At 38.1% G+C, this 14,441-nt stretch overlaps 1 protein-coding gene and 1 long non-coding RNA gene across 4 annotated transcripts; one reads left to right on the top strand and one right to left on the bottom strand.

Moving 5' to 3' along the window:
* Window positions 1-430: 430 nt before the first annotated feature.
* Window positions 431-8,967, top strand: LOC110368365. Of its 2 annotated transcripts, none has more exons than XM_036125248.1 (11): window positions 431-746; window positions 1,331-1,477; window positions 1,655-1,817; window positions 1,908-2,100; window positions 2,314-2,391; window positions 3,750-3,887; window positions 5,698-7,645; window positions 7,744-7,809; window positions 7,885-8,028; window positions 8,128-8,184; window positions 8,287-8,967. In XM_036125248.1, the coding sequence occupies exons 2-11, from the start codon at window positions 1,369-1,371 to the stop codon at window positions 8,499-8,501; spliced, it is 3,111 nt and encodes a 1,036-aa protein (XP_035981141.1). In that variant the 5' UTR covers window positions 431-746; window positions 1,331-1,368; the 3' UTR covers window positions 8,502-8,967. The 2 variants fall into 2 exon arrangements, with proteins under 2 accessions (XP_035981141.1, XP_035981142.1); XM_036125249.1 differs by having other exon boundaries at window positions 8,267-8,967.
* Window positions 8,968-11,966: 2,999 nt separating this feature from the next.
* Window positions 11,967-13,939, bottom strand: LOC118556840. Of its 2 annotated transcripts, XR_004927415.1 has the most exons (6): window positions 13,781-13,939; window positions 13,399-13,448; window positions 13,178-13,305; window positions 12,637-12,782; window positions 12,127-12,219; window positions 11,967-12,033 (listed from the first exon to the last, which is right to left on the bottom strand). It is a non-coding gene; the product is annotated as an uncharacterized LOC118556840 (long non-coding RNA). The 2 variants fall into 2 exon arrangements; XR_004927414.1 differs by lacking the exon at window positions 13,399-13,448.
* Between the last annotated feature and the right edge of the window lie 502 nt (window positions 13,940-14,441).

The raw sequence follows: 14,441 nt of genomic DNA, 5'->3' as shown, positions 1-14,441 counted from the left end.
TGATGTAACAAGGAATAGAGGAATAAACAGGAGGGAAGAGATAATCATAAATATAATAAGAACCGGTCACAGTTTTTTTTTTTTTTTTTTTTTATGGAACTCTTTTTAAGATGGGGAAACATCTTACTGGTTTTTGTAATTGGTGTGATAATTTAGAAACAATGGAACATGTTTTTATTAGTTGTAGAGCATATGTAAATAAAAGAACATATTAAAAACAAAATTAGGTGTTAATGGGGAATTAAAATTTGAGAGTGTGGTTGAAAAGTTAAATAGTATTGAGGGGAAGAAGAAGATTTTTCGTTTTTTTTTTTTTTTTTTTTTTTAAATACTGGGATCATGATGAGGATTTGAAGGAGATATATTAGGATCCATTAAATGGCAGTAATGCAACAACAATAGATGCAACCTGCCGTTAAAACCTGAAGAAGAAGAAGAAGAAGAAGAGAAAGCAATTTTCAACATAAGGAAGTATAATACTAAGCTTGTAATAAGATCACGTTTAGGATTCCTCAGTATTTTATTGATTTACAAAGTCTCTGAAAGGGTTGTGTTTTTATGGAGGGAATCCAAAGGTTCTAATACGAATATCAGAGTGGTACTACATAAACCGAACATCCGGGACTTTCTGGGCTCCGGAGACTTCCATCTTGGCTCATCCGGAACTTTCTGCGCTCCGGAGACTTCCGTCGTGGCTCATACAGTACCATCGATGTTCAACCTCGTGGTATGCTTTACGACGTCAGGTGAGAATGAAAGTGAATTTTAAATACCAAAAACATATGCTAAAAAATTGAAGGAGTTAATGATAAATGATAACATATCACGTTTGGTCTGCCCTAAAACTAGTAAGAGTTTAAGTTGTTGCGAAATACAACTTTTAACATGTTAACAACGGTCACTGAATTGCTAAACTCGCTAATTACCTCAAATTAAGCTAAACCACACAGCTGCATGGAGTTTTTTTTTTTCTAACAAAAACAGCTATTAACTTTATTTCTTCTCTGACACAAATTTTATTTCAACACACAGTATATTTTGACAATTGAATGGTAATTTAACTGTTTTCCTATTACCACAAATTGATTATGTAAGCATTTCCTAACAACAGAGGAAGCAAAAACCTTAAGAATTGATTAACAGTATTTATCATTTAAGATGTTGTGCTGCTAATTTGTTTGGTTAAGATTAAGCAAAGTAATTTAATAATCCTTTACACAGATGTGGGCCACGTTACAATAAGACATTACTATTTTGTAAATTCTATTTGAGTCAAAGCATTCAGTCATAATCTTTTGTTTTCCCTGCTGACTTTGCATTTCACCTATAGATGTTTGCAGATGAAGGAACAAAAATCACGCAAATAGCATGTCAAAAAGAAGAGCCAGACTTAGTCCAGAAGCTGAGGCTATCCAGTTCATTTTATCTGGAAGAGACAAGCCTTGTCTAAAGGTTCAATGGATCAGTGTCTATAAAGGTATGTACATTAAAATGAAGTCCCCAGGTTTACTGTTTGGCTATCACTTAGAGAAAAGATATGATTTCCTCACTGTCATAAAGTCCCATTTTGGTTCTGGTCTCTGCTGTATAGGTTTTGGAAATTAATGATTTGGATGTATTGCATGAAAATGATCAATTACTTTTGTTTTATCAGGGCGTGGTGTATTTGCTTGTGCACCAATCGAAAAGGGAAGTTTTGTTGCCGAATACCGTGGGGAGTTGATCTCAAAACATGAGCGGGACAAAAGACAGAAAAAATACACAGAGAACCAAAATGCATTCCTGTTTGATTTTGAATGGAACAGTGATATATGGTGGTAAGTTACGGTCTATCAAAATCATATGTTCTTTGCAGGTTTATAGTTGTAGGGAAGAATACAGAGAAATCTCTCTATCTTCAAATTTAGCATTGATGCCTCCCACGAAGATGGCTCTTTTGGTCGGATTGTCAATGATGACCATAAATCCCCAAACTGTAAAATGAAGAAGCTAATTGTCAAGGATAAACCACATCTTTGCTTGTTTGCTATTAAAAACATACAAGCAGAGTGTGAAATAACCTACGACTACGGAGACTCTCTATGGCCATGGCGAGCGCTGGTAAGTGAACCTTCGATTAAAAAGTGTATGATCACAGTTTGCGAAATTTCAGATAAAATTTCATTCAAGTACTAATAATGTACATTGCAAATAGAACACGGTATTATGACTTTGTAAAAGGTCTTCTATGATGACTTTTGGACCTTATTCAACTAGGATTATCTTTAACTTATTGCATAATGAATTTAAGTTTATTTCTATGTTTTGTTGTAGACACCAAATGCCGAGATCCAGACCCAACCTGCAGAAGAGCCAGGAATGACGGAAACCTGCACCTCGTCCTTCCAAAAGGTTATTAGACATTTTCAATTCCAATTAAACACAAATAAATGTCACAGTTGGGTCCAGTGCGTAGGTAAAATACCTCCTCAAAGATCAGTTTGTTTAAAAGATTCACAATATGATCATCTCTATTTGATCAACCATGATTTGTCAGAAATACTTTGGTTTCATCAACTCTGAGCAATACGGTCTGCTTTATACTTCAAATGAATCCTTATACTATCATTCAGCTTTATATCTTCTGTAGTTTTACATATTTTTGTACTTTTAACGTCCTGCTAAAGGCTTTAGATGAATTAATTATTTAGGAAGTTTAGCTATTTACATTAGTGAGAATTTCAGAACTTGCTTTGACAACAGCAGAAGATGTCAGAGATCGGGAAGACAGATTGAACATGTTCATAGTCGTCTTGTCCTCATATAGTCTGAATAAACGGTTGTGGGTGAGCCACAATGTCCTCATATTGTATTAACTTTGAAAGAAATCAGTGTGTTTAATCCAACGTCCTCATATAGTCTGAATAAACGGTAGTGTGTGTGTCACAGCATCTTCATGTTGTTGATGTCGAGGTAGTCCAAAGTTTTAAGTCTTTCTTTAGGGTCTAGTATAATAAGCCTGAGCCCTTGTTAAACCAGGATTATCTTTAATTTATTGCATAATGAATTTAACAGTTTATTTGTATGTTTTGTTCCAGACACCAAATGCCGAGATCCAGACCCAACCTGCAGAAGAGCTGGGAATGACGGAAACCTGCACCTCATCCTTCCAAAAGGTTATTAGACATTTTCAATTCCAATTAAACACAAATAAATGTCACAGTTGGGTCCAGTGCGTAGGTAAAATACCTCTTCAAAGATCAGTTTGTTTAAAAGATTAACAATATGATCATTTCTATTTGTTCAACCATGATTTGTCAGAAATACTTTGGTTTCATCAACTCTGAGCAATACGGTCTGCTTTATACTTCAAATGAATCCTTATACCATCATTCAGCTTTATATCTTCTGTAGTTTTACATATTTTTGTACTTTTAACGTCCTGCTGAAGGCTTTAGATGAATTAATTATTTAGGAAGTTTAGCTATTTACCTTAGTGAGAATTTCAGAACTTGCTTTGACAACAGCAGAAGATGTCAGAGATCGGGAAGACAGATTGAACATGTTCATAGTCGTCATGTCCTCATATAGTCTGAATAAACGGTTGTGGGTGAGCCACAATGTCCTCATATTGTATTAACTTTGAAAGACTTTTCATTAATAGTTAATGTTATTTTTTTGGGTCATTTATTCTGAGGACAATAATTTAGACTGTAAGTTGAGCCATGGTCGTTTACTTTTGATTCTTGATCTTTATTTTATTTTTACAGCTCAGAGCAAGAAGGCGATTACAAAATCTTAAGCGACATCATGATCGGTGTGAACAACAGTACGACTACACTAAGATGAAGATATTGAAGAGAGAAAGGCAAAGAACTTCGAGTTTAACTGCCAGAATAAATGAGACTGTGAGTATTTAAATACAAGCAGCAAAACACATAATTTTTGTCATCTGCAACGAATTATAGTAAGGGTGTTCATTTTCACGTTTTATACTAGGGCTGGACGATATAGAAAAAAATCTTATTGATCGATATTGATGATTATCAAACAGATTTAAAACCTGGCTCATGTATTGCTAAATGACTTACTTTTATTAAAAAACACACAAACACTAAATCTCAATTATATCCTTATTTAACCAACATTTTACCCATAACTGACTTTTTTTTAAAGAAAAATAACTCCAAACCTGGGTGATGTTACTAAATACTGACAAAGAATAAACTAAAGTGACCAGTAAAATGATCAAAATAAATAGGACAAATAATTAAATATAATAGCCTATTTAGGTGGGAATAGTACACTAGTTACTTCTCACGTCCCATTCTCTTTCTATAAAGTCAATTGAGAGGCTGACGCAGGGCTGAGGTCCGAGGTGGTTGCGTGGGAAGACAGATTGCAGCTCATTTTGCACTGATTCTCTGCACTCGTTGCACAATTTAGGGAGCACTGTTAGAGAAAAACCTGCGTCCCGGAACTTTATATCGCGGATCAAGAGTGGCGAGTAGTTTTTTGAAGCCAGATTGTCCAACTGCAGACAACAGCAGCATATCAATCACTATGATGCATGCTACTGCATGCGTTATGTCCTTATGCCACTTGGACACTTTGTCATTTTATCACAAAAAAGGGAGCCCAGTTTAGCTCCTATACCTGCTTTGTTTTGAAAGAAGTTCCATAAGATTCCTCCAACAAAGCGGAGCTGCGCCGGGGCTGAAACGGCTCGCGCTGCTGCGGGTGTGAGCGGCTTACGTGATGAAATAAGTTGCTTGCATTACCAGACTTTGTTTTTACCGGTTCCTTGCAAAGTTTATAAATCACTGGTTTATTTCTGTCAGACTTGCTATAACCGAAATATTGCCAAACAGGCAAACTATTAAAACCACATTTTGGGACAATTTCCTCCGCCTCTCCTTGCTGCTACATATTCACGTGCTCTGTGTTGTGATTTGAGAGGGCGACGCTTTGTGACGGTGTGCCTGGGTCCGCGATTAAGATTGGTTGAGAGAAAGTAGTGACTGTAGCATCACCTAATACGATAGGCTGAAAGGAAGGAAGGAAAGCTGTCTCTATATTGAACTTTTATTGACCTTTTTTGCCTATTGCGCCACACGTCTATCGATTGAAATATATTGTTATTGAATTAGCGTCCAGCCCTATTTTATACTATCTAGAGGCCTACAAACAGGCGAATTTCTCTCACTTATCCATCTTTTCTAGTTTGTGCAAAAATTTAAGGGACAGCTGCCACCTTTTCCTCTTTAAAATATTTAATTTTAATGTTATGCAATAGGTGAGCCATAATACAATGTTATGCGTTATTCTTCTTTTATAGCAAAGTCCACTATATCGTATCCTACACTTAAAATTGTTACACTACAGACTTCTGTCGTATTTGTCACAAGTAAAGCAGCTTGTCTCAGTGTTAGGAACATTAATTGATCATCTTAAATCTAATGTAACTAGCCATGAAACGCCTTTTCACCATTTAATTATAAATGGTTCCACATGAAGTTAATGATGGTGGATTTCATGATGAAGACTATTCGAGCTTTAGTGATCAGGTAATCATGACACAGTTGTTGAAAAGAGAAACACAAAAGGCATAATGGAAATCAAATATTTTAAATTTTTCACAAGTTACCTATTCACCTTTTATAATGCTTTAGGTAAAATGACGACATATATCTTTAATAAGTTTTTCTTTTTCCTCAGATATCTGATCCCAAGTCTTCAGATAACACAGATTATGAAGATATCGACTATATTCCAGACTCAAGTGACACTTCTTCAGACTCAAGTGTTCATAGCAAGGAGCTAAGAGTGACAGAAGTTTCTCAAAAAAAACATGTACATGATATTTCATTGGGGGTGGCTACAGCACACAGTGTGGAGATCAGTGGTTTTCATAGTTCTTCAGTGAAATATTGCAGTGCTGATTCGACAGAAAACATGCCACAAAATAACAGCTCCATAAAAGTCACAGCATTAACAAAAAGAGGACGGAAGAGCAAGTACAACAAGAAGCAATATTGTCTGTATTGTAAAAAACCCATTTCTAAACTGGCAAGACACCTTGAAACCGCACACAGAAACCAGCCTGACGTTGCAATGGCTTTCGGTTTTGCTAAAGGATCTCACAAAAGACGAGAGCTGCTACAGTTTCTCAAAAAGAGGGGAAACTTTGAACATAATGCTACTGTGGCAGTCCAAGGTGCTGGAGCATTTGTTGCTTGTCGAAGACCCACTGTAGAAAAGCAATCCGGTGACTACCGTCATTGCAAACATTGTCAAGGGCTATATGCAAGAGAAACCCTTTGGAGACATGTGAGAAGGTGTCCCCAGAAGCCTTTTGAAGGAGACTCTTCTGCTGGAAGAAAGCGGCTACAACTTGAGTTGCCAAAACCCGATCATGTTCATGAAGCTGTTTGGAAAATTGCTTGTGAAATGAACCAGGATGACATTTCCTTGGTTGTAAAAAGTGAAAGAGACATTCTTCGCCTCGGTGAGTCACTGTACAATGCCAGGAAACCTCATGAAAGAAGGAATGATTACATTCGCCAGAAAATGAGAGAGATAGCAATGCTGTTAATAGCAGCTAGAGCTAAAACACCTTTAATGAGGACAGAAGACCTCGTTATGCCCAGCAACTTTCCTCATGTGATACAAGCAGTTAGAGATGTTACTGGTTATGACTTGGAAAGCAACTCGTATAAAGTCCCATCCTTGGCCCTAAAATTGGGGCACAGTTTAGCCAAAGTTGCAGGAATTGTGCAGTGCAATGCCATCATTGCAAATCGCCATGATGTTGCTGAGTCAGCCAAGCAATTTTCCACTCTGTATCAGAAAAAATGGGCAGAGTCAATTTCAGCTGCTGCATTGGGGACACTTCAACAAGCCAAATGGAATAAGCCCCAGCTTTTGCCATTTACAGAGGAGGTGTTGCTGCTACACCAGTTTCTTGCTGCTGAGCATGATAAATGCATGAACGCCATGAAGGAAAACCCTACTAACATAAACTTTGGAAATCTTGCTAAAGTAACTTTGACACAGGTAGTACTATTTAATAGAAAAAGGCAGGGGGAAGTTTCAAAAATGGAGGTCCAGGCTTTTACATCCCGGAATTGCACAGAGCTGAATCCAGACATTATGATGTGCCTCAATGAGTTGGAGAGGAAGCTTGCGAAGCACTTTGACAGGGTCGAGATTCGTGGCAAAAGGTCAAGAATGGTGGCTGTGCTTCTCACTCCTGACATGGTCACAGCAATGAACCTACTGATGGAAAACCGAAGCAAGTGTCAAGTCCCCACAGAAAATGTATACTTGTTCGCACGTCCAGGTGCACTTTCCCATTACAGAGGCTCTGACTGTCTTCGCAACTATGCAAACAAATGTGGTGCAAAGAACCCAGACGCACTCACATCAACAAGATTGCGGAAACAAGTTGCCACTTTGTCCACAGTACTAAATCTAAAAAAGAATGAAATGGATCAGCTTGCTACCTTTCTTGGCCATGATGTTCGGATCCACAGAGAATTCTACCGGCTTCCCGAGAGTACCCTACAGTTGGCAAAAATCAGCAAACTGTTGATTGCAATGGAAAAAGGAAAGCTTTCTGACCTGCAGGGGAAAGGACTTGATGACATCAACATAGATCCTGAGGGTAAATTTACTATGAATCATCGGTTACAAAGATTCATAGAAAAAGTGTTTTTGGCTTTTAATTTTAATACTTTGTTCTGGCTGTTTTTACACAACTAGATAGGGTTGCCACGACGGATGAGGATTCTGATGAAGAAACCATAGCTGAACCACATGAGGAGAGAGGTATTGTGGCTTGGTTACTATGTTTTAATATCAAAGTACCAAGAGTCGACATGACTTCATTATTACTATTCCAAGATTCAAGACCCGAGACTTCTGGGGACCCAGTGCAGAATACCGAGTCGATCACACTGAGAAACAGAGAGGCCACTTCAGAGTCAGAGTTGGACTACTTGGGGGGCACATCGACAAAAACCATTGTCAGCCCTGAACCAACAGATGGTATATGAAATACACCTAAATATAGTGAATGTGTGTTATAAAAACAGTTTTCCTTTTTAAAGATGTTAATTTTTCATGATGCATACTCCATCTTTTCAGATTCACAGCAGGACACACCTTCTGGTACACCTTTGAAGTGCTCCAACAAAAAACAAGGTAAAAAGGGCTTTTTATGTTCACAGTACTAAGAATATCTTGTATTAAGCAATTTCATCATCATTATTCTTCTTCAATAAAGAAATTTTATTTTGTTGACAGCTGGGATGGTGAGACGCAAGTGGACAGATGATGAGGTGAAGGCTGTTGAACGGCACATGTTGCAATTCATAACAAGCTGCAAAGTACCAGGTAAAAAGGACTGTGAAGCCTGCCTCCGGGCAGAGCAAGTAGCTCTAAAAGATAGAGACTGGGCTGGAATCAAATACTACATTCATAACAGAATCATAGCATTTAAAAGGAGGATGAATAAATAGAACTATAAAATCCTTAAGTTAACCCAAAAAAAAGTTTCCAGTAATGGGAAATTTTATTTTCATGGTCTGCCATTGTAAGATCTTTGTTGTGTGAAATTTGATTTTCTGTTCATGCATTTTTCCCAACTCTTTCATTTAAAGCACCTGTTCTAATGTCATAATTTTCAAGATACGTTTGGACGTTACTTCTTGTTTAACAAAATTACTGGAAGGTATTGTTAGTTATCACATTATCTGTGTTGATTTTAGGTCTGTGAATGTTGTTTTTTTTTACATTTATAAACAAATTTTTTGGAATGGGAGTCATACATTTAATTTGAGTTTATGACATTTTCTCATCCAATCCTTCTATTTATTTATTTTTATTATAATCTTTCTTTCCTTCTTTCATTCTTTCCTTTTTTCCTCCTTTCTTTCCTTTCCTTTTTCTTGCCTTCTTTCCTTTACCTTCTTTCCTCTCGTCTTACCTTCTTTCCTCTCGTCTTACCTTCTGTCCTTTCTCTCTTTACCTTCTTTTCTTTCTCTTACCTTCTTTCTTTCCTTTCTTTCCTGCTTTCTTCCTTTCTTGCCGTCCTTTCTTGCTGTCCTTTCTTCCTTCTTTCTTTCTTTCCTTCCTTCCTCTTTCTGCTCTCTTTCCTTCTTTCCTCATTCTTTATTTCATCCTTTCTTTCCCTCCTTTCCTTCCTGCCTTCTTTCCTCTTTTTTCTCTATAATTATTTTTTTGAATACCGCAATGGTAAAGCAATATTGTTTGAGTGTAAATTTGTTGCCAGCAATTAAAGAACAAAATTTCTTGTCAAGAAATCGGTGTGCTGTGCTGTTTTTCTTTTCTGCTCTTTCAACATGAATGCCATCCACAAAATTCATAAATGCTGTACAATAAGGATTAAAAGTAGACTTACCATATTCTTTGACCATGTCTCTCAAGTCCAGGACTCTCAACTCTCTCACATTGGGCGTGTGACACACGCAACACATGGCATTTCTCAGTATTAAAATAAGAAAGCCCATGTGGGCCACGGGTGACCCATTCACAGGTCTGTCCATCCAGAGCTCAGTCTAAACCCGCCTTCTGTGGAGCTGTTTCAACTTCTTTCACAGCTTGTGGCCATCATTAATTGATTATTCCTGTTGTGGTTCATGTTAACAGAGGAGCAGGAAGAGCGATCAGTTATAAATAATTTTGGTCTTAACCAGTGGTGAAAGTAAGCCGGTACTGCATATGCAGGAGGCAAGGGGGGAGAGTGGCTGCCATATAAATTTCATTTCCTTCATTCAGAACCAGTCATGGCTGCACGCTGGATCAGAAAACAGTTCTGTTAACCAGATGCAGTCCAAATACCACCTAGTCTGTATGAATTTTAAACTTTATTAATTCTGCGTTTTTTTAACTCCCAGCTCACCGCCGCAAACCGGTATCATTAAACTATGCTAGTATGAGACTGGCCCAAATCCGCGCAACGGATTTGGCCAGTGTCTTTTAACACAACAGGGCAATTCAATTGCATTTTACTGGTAACAGCCAGGTAGGTGTGGTATCAATACCAGATTTGTCTGTATTCCCTTATCTGCTCTCGATTTGGGCCAAATGTTCCACTGATCCTCTGATACTGTTGCAGAATTGTACCGAATAAGGAGTCAGGCCACTTTCACACTGCAGGCCTAGCTAATGTGAGCTGAACTTTGGCCAAATCTGCATCTCCTGTACTTTCTGATACATTGAAAGATCTATATATCTATTTGTCTGGTCAGCGTGGAGACTAAGATGAGAAACCCGTTGCTGTGAAAGTGAATGGTTGTTATAAGTGCATGGAGCTGAAAAGAAGAAAAACATCTGCTGCTGGATCATGGGTAAAACGTGAGCCTCTGTGCTTCAAGTAACGGAACTGAGGGCAAAATGTCGAACCATAAAGGCTTGATGAAATTCAGCCTCATTCACCAATGAGTTTATCGATCTACAGTGATAAACCCATAGATTAATGATAATCGGGTGTTTTCATTGTTGGACGTGAATCTGATGATTCATATTGTGCATTTTGTAATCAGTCAAGAAAAAAAGATTTTGTTCCGCTGTTTTTGAAGAACTTGTGCTTGCAAAAAACAACCATATTTCCCCCATTTAAAAAAATATTTTTAATTCAACATTATTTGATCTAAAAACTAGTAATTCAAAACAGAATAAAAAGTTAAAGCTGGCAAAATGTGAAATGCAGATGCACAGAAACTAAAAACTTCAAATGACATCTCAAACTGTTTTAAGAGAACATTAAATAAGTGAAATGGCCTTCATGTTATGTAAAACTACTGGAATCTAGAGATTTTGCAACAGAGTGCAGTTACCCATCTTTCCATCTTCTAGCTCACTTATCTCTCATGGCCCGGGGTCACAAGGGATACTGGTGCCTAGCTCCAGGGTTCAATGGGCGAGAGGCAGGGTACACCCTGGACGGGTCAAAGTGCGTTTACCTCTTTTGAAATCTGTTTTTCAGATAAAAACTGATGTGCCAACCTGGGCAAATGAGAGGGAGAGTACAGATTAATCAGGTCTGACAGATCCTGGAAACCCATGCCATGAAAACATTAAGAAACAGAATTTTAAAATCTATCTGAATGGGAGCCAGTAGCCAATTAATTGTTGCTTAAACTGGAGAAATGTGGTCTCATTTTCTGATAAGTTCAAAGAAGAGCAGCAGCATTTTGGACCAGCTGCAGTCAAGTCACTAGAATTTTGTAAAGCCCAGAGTGATGTGCAGTAATCTAACCAAGTTATAATTAACACATAGATTAAAATCTTCTTTCAGCTGCCTCAGTTTGAAAAAGATAGATTTAACCACAGATTTTAATTGTGCATCAAAGTTAAGATTATTCTCAAGTCTTACACTCAGGTCTGTAGCAGTATGTGTCAGATATTTACTTTAAGTCCCAGATCAACACTGATGTTAGAGACATCAAGGCTGCCAAACAATATAAACTTTTGAGAAGTTTATTTTTAGACCAACTATTCTCCTTTTTAGTGTCATAAAATCTGACTGTGTTCTGCCTAAAAAAGAAAGCTAAACAATGGTTTCTCATAACTGACTCTTGAGGAATAGGGTAAAGAGTGAAAAGAAAGAGGCCAAGAATGTAGCCTTGAGGCACTCTGCATGAGTTGTACACTTTTAATAAAATAAAAACAGCAGTTCTCCATTCTTTAAAGTAGTGTAATAATACTGTCAACTTATAACTAATTAATCAGTATTATTTAAATAGCTACCTTTTTATTTATGTTTTAACCTACTAAATGATCCACAATGTGTTAACTTATGCAAGGTACCTGGCATAAGATAAAAATGAACAATGTGGAACAAAAAAAAATGGGAACAAGCATGAATAATATCAACAAACATACGTACAGTATGTGTGAACAAGAACAACAAATGTGTAAACAGGCGTTAAGAACAGGTATCGTAACCATTTTTTTTTTTGGGGGGGGGGGGGGGCTCCACTGAAACCTGTGATGGCCACAACAACGATACTGCTGGTCCAGCAAGATCTGTTGAGAAAAGGGCACAAATATGTTCATTAAAGCCAGTTCATTCAGGACTGCCTAGAAAAATACTTTCTCTTGCATACATCAGACTCACACCTGTGGAGTTCCAGTATGCACTATGGCCAGTCACTGTAGGGCAGTTCCTCTCGACAACGCATACTAACATCCTCTTCATCTGAGTCCTGGACACTAAAAATATTCCCCATTTAATGTAATTCAAGGATAGACTACACTCCTAATGAGACATTACATTCATATTAGTACATCCAGCTTCAGGGATTCTCTGAGGATTTGCATACAGAATGTAGATAATCTAAAAATTTCTACCAAATTAACCATTGCCAGTAGATGAGTTTATACATTTTTTTGGTTTCTGATTGTGGCAGATGATTTGATTCACATTACAGTAATTTTTCGCTTTAATTTATTTTCTATAGGAGTGTAGTGTACCCTTTTATTGAACAGTAGGTGCAAATGCAAAATACATATAACAGCAACATTACCTTGTTATTGTTACAGAGGTTGAGGGAGAAATTGAGGTGGATTTTGAGGGCAAGGAAAGGGACATGACAGGAGACAGAGAGAGCGACCAAGAGGCTACTTTACCAGGGGCAGGTGATCCAGGGATGTGTGTGCCGAGGGCCAGTCAGTCAGGAGCCAGCAACGATGAACCAACTTTGCCAGGGCCAGGTGCTCCAGGGACCAGACTGCCAGGTTCTAATAGTGCAATTGTGGAGGACCTAATAAGGCAACTTAAAATGGAGAAGTTAATGAGAAGGAGATCAGAGAGGGCTCTAGCACAGCAAAAAAGAATGAATTTGGCGCTAAGAAAGAGGAACAATTTAGTTAATCAGAAGTTCATCCAAATGTTTAACAGAGACCAAATGACAGCCATTGGACAGGAAAAGAAGAGAGGAATACGGTGGGGAAAGGAGACAATTAAAAAAGCTATAAAAATAAGATTTACCGCTGGCACCACCGGTTATAAAACCCTCCAGCAAATGCAAATTCCACTGCCTAACATCCGCATGCTGCAAAGGAGGATGCAACATGTAAAGCTGGAGCCGGGAGTTTTGGGGGAAGTGTTTGAGATGCTGAGGCTGAAGGCAGGTGGCATGAGTGAAATGGAGAGAGAGTGTGTGCTTACCTTAGATGAAATGTCCATTACTCCAGGCGTGGAGCTCCATCTGGGAACGGGGAGGCTATTTGGCAACATCACGCTGCCTGACCACCAAGGACAAGCGACGCATGCACTGGTGTTTATGCTGGCTGGAGCTACAACGCGATGGAAACAAGTCGTGGCTTATTAATAATTCAAAAGAGGTAGCTATTTAATCAACTTACGCCTAGATATAACGTTAGTGCTACCTTTACAGAGGGCGAAGTCAAGCTAACAAAACTAGCAGGCAATCGGTGGTCTACCAAGATAAAATATATATATAATTACGCTGTGTACATACAAATAAAGATCAGTATATGCATCATAAAGGACCTCTGATAAAATATAGACAGTTGACAGTTCAAAATAGGTAGCTATTTTATCAATTTACCCCTGGATATAACGTTACCTTCACAGAAGGCAAGTCAAGCTAACAAACTAGCAGGCAATCGGTCGTCTACCAAGATAAAAAAAATATATATAATTACGCTGTGTACATACAACAAAAGATCAGAATATGCATCATAAATGGCCTATGATACAATATAGACAGTTGACAATTCAAAACAGGTAGCTATTTAATCAACTTACCTCAGAAGTTACTCGAGAGTCAGCAATGGAAGTGAATGATGTCCGACGCCATAGAATGGCTTTTTGGAACTATGCGAGGCTGCATACCCCGGAAGTGGGCGGCAAACAGCGTACAACGGAGTCCAATGGGAGTGTCGCGACTCTTTTTAGCTCTATGGCTCTGGTCAACAGACCCTCCGCGACCTTCTTTGTTACAGAAAAGCGCAGGTGGAAAAATATTTATGATTTTTTTTTTTTTTTTTTTTTTTTTTTTACTTTTTCTGAATCAGACCCAGTCAAACCAGGACATCGTTTCACATTCCGACCCTCCTTCTTCTTCTTTAAAAAAAAGCGCGTCATGCTAAATTAGCCGAGCTACAGCGTTACTCTTTCAATTTTAAATAAAACATAACAGCAACAGACACACTTACCGAGGGAAGTTGTTGTCAGCTGTTTTATGCACTGAACTTTCTGACCCTTTTGGTTTACATAAATCCAAAGAAAACCTTTGACTACCGCTACTTTCATTCATGCATGTGTGGTCAGTTGGAGATTTTCTTTTAAAAGTTAAAATGATTGAACACCGATAAACCTCAGACTGGTAGATTTCCGCTTTGCAAAGACCCGCCCTACTCTCCTTCTGATTGGCTAATGTCCTAGCTCTGCCAGATTTCATTGGTTA

This window comes from Fundulus heteroclitus, chromosome 21 (assembly GCF_011125445.2).
Source record: "Fundulus heteroclitus isolate FHET01 chromosome 21, MU-UCD_Fhet_4.1, whole genome shotgun sequence".
Taxonomy (NCBI): domain Eukaryota; kingdom Metazoa; phylum Chordata; class Actinopteri; order Cyprinodontiformes; family Fundulidae; genus Fundulus; species Fundulus heteroclitus.
Note: the sequence above shows the minus strand (reverse complement) of the source record. Positions and strands in the feature narration are given on the sequence as shown.

Coding starts and splice junctions, on each gene's coding strand:
- LOC110368365 (XM_036125248.1), top strand. CDS start 1,369: ATGTCAAAAAGAAGAGCCAGACTTAGTCCAGAAGCTGAGGCTATCCAG. Junction 2,392..3,749: donor GCACCTCGTCCTTCCAAAAG/GTTATTAGACAT, acceptor TTATTTTTACAG/CTCAGAGCAAGAAGGCGATT. Junction 8,029..8,127: donor CAGCCCTGAACCAACAGATG/GTATATGAAATA, acceptor CCATCTTTTCAG/ATTCACAGCAGGACACACCT.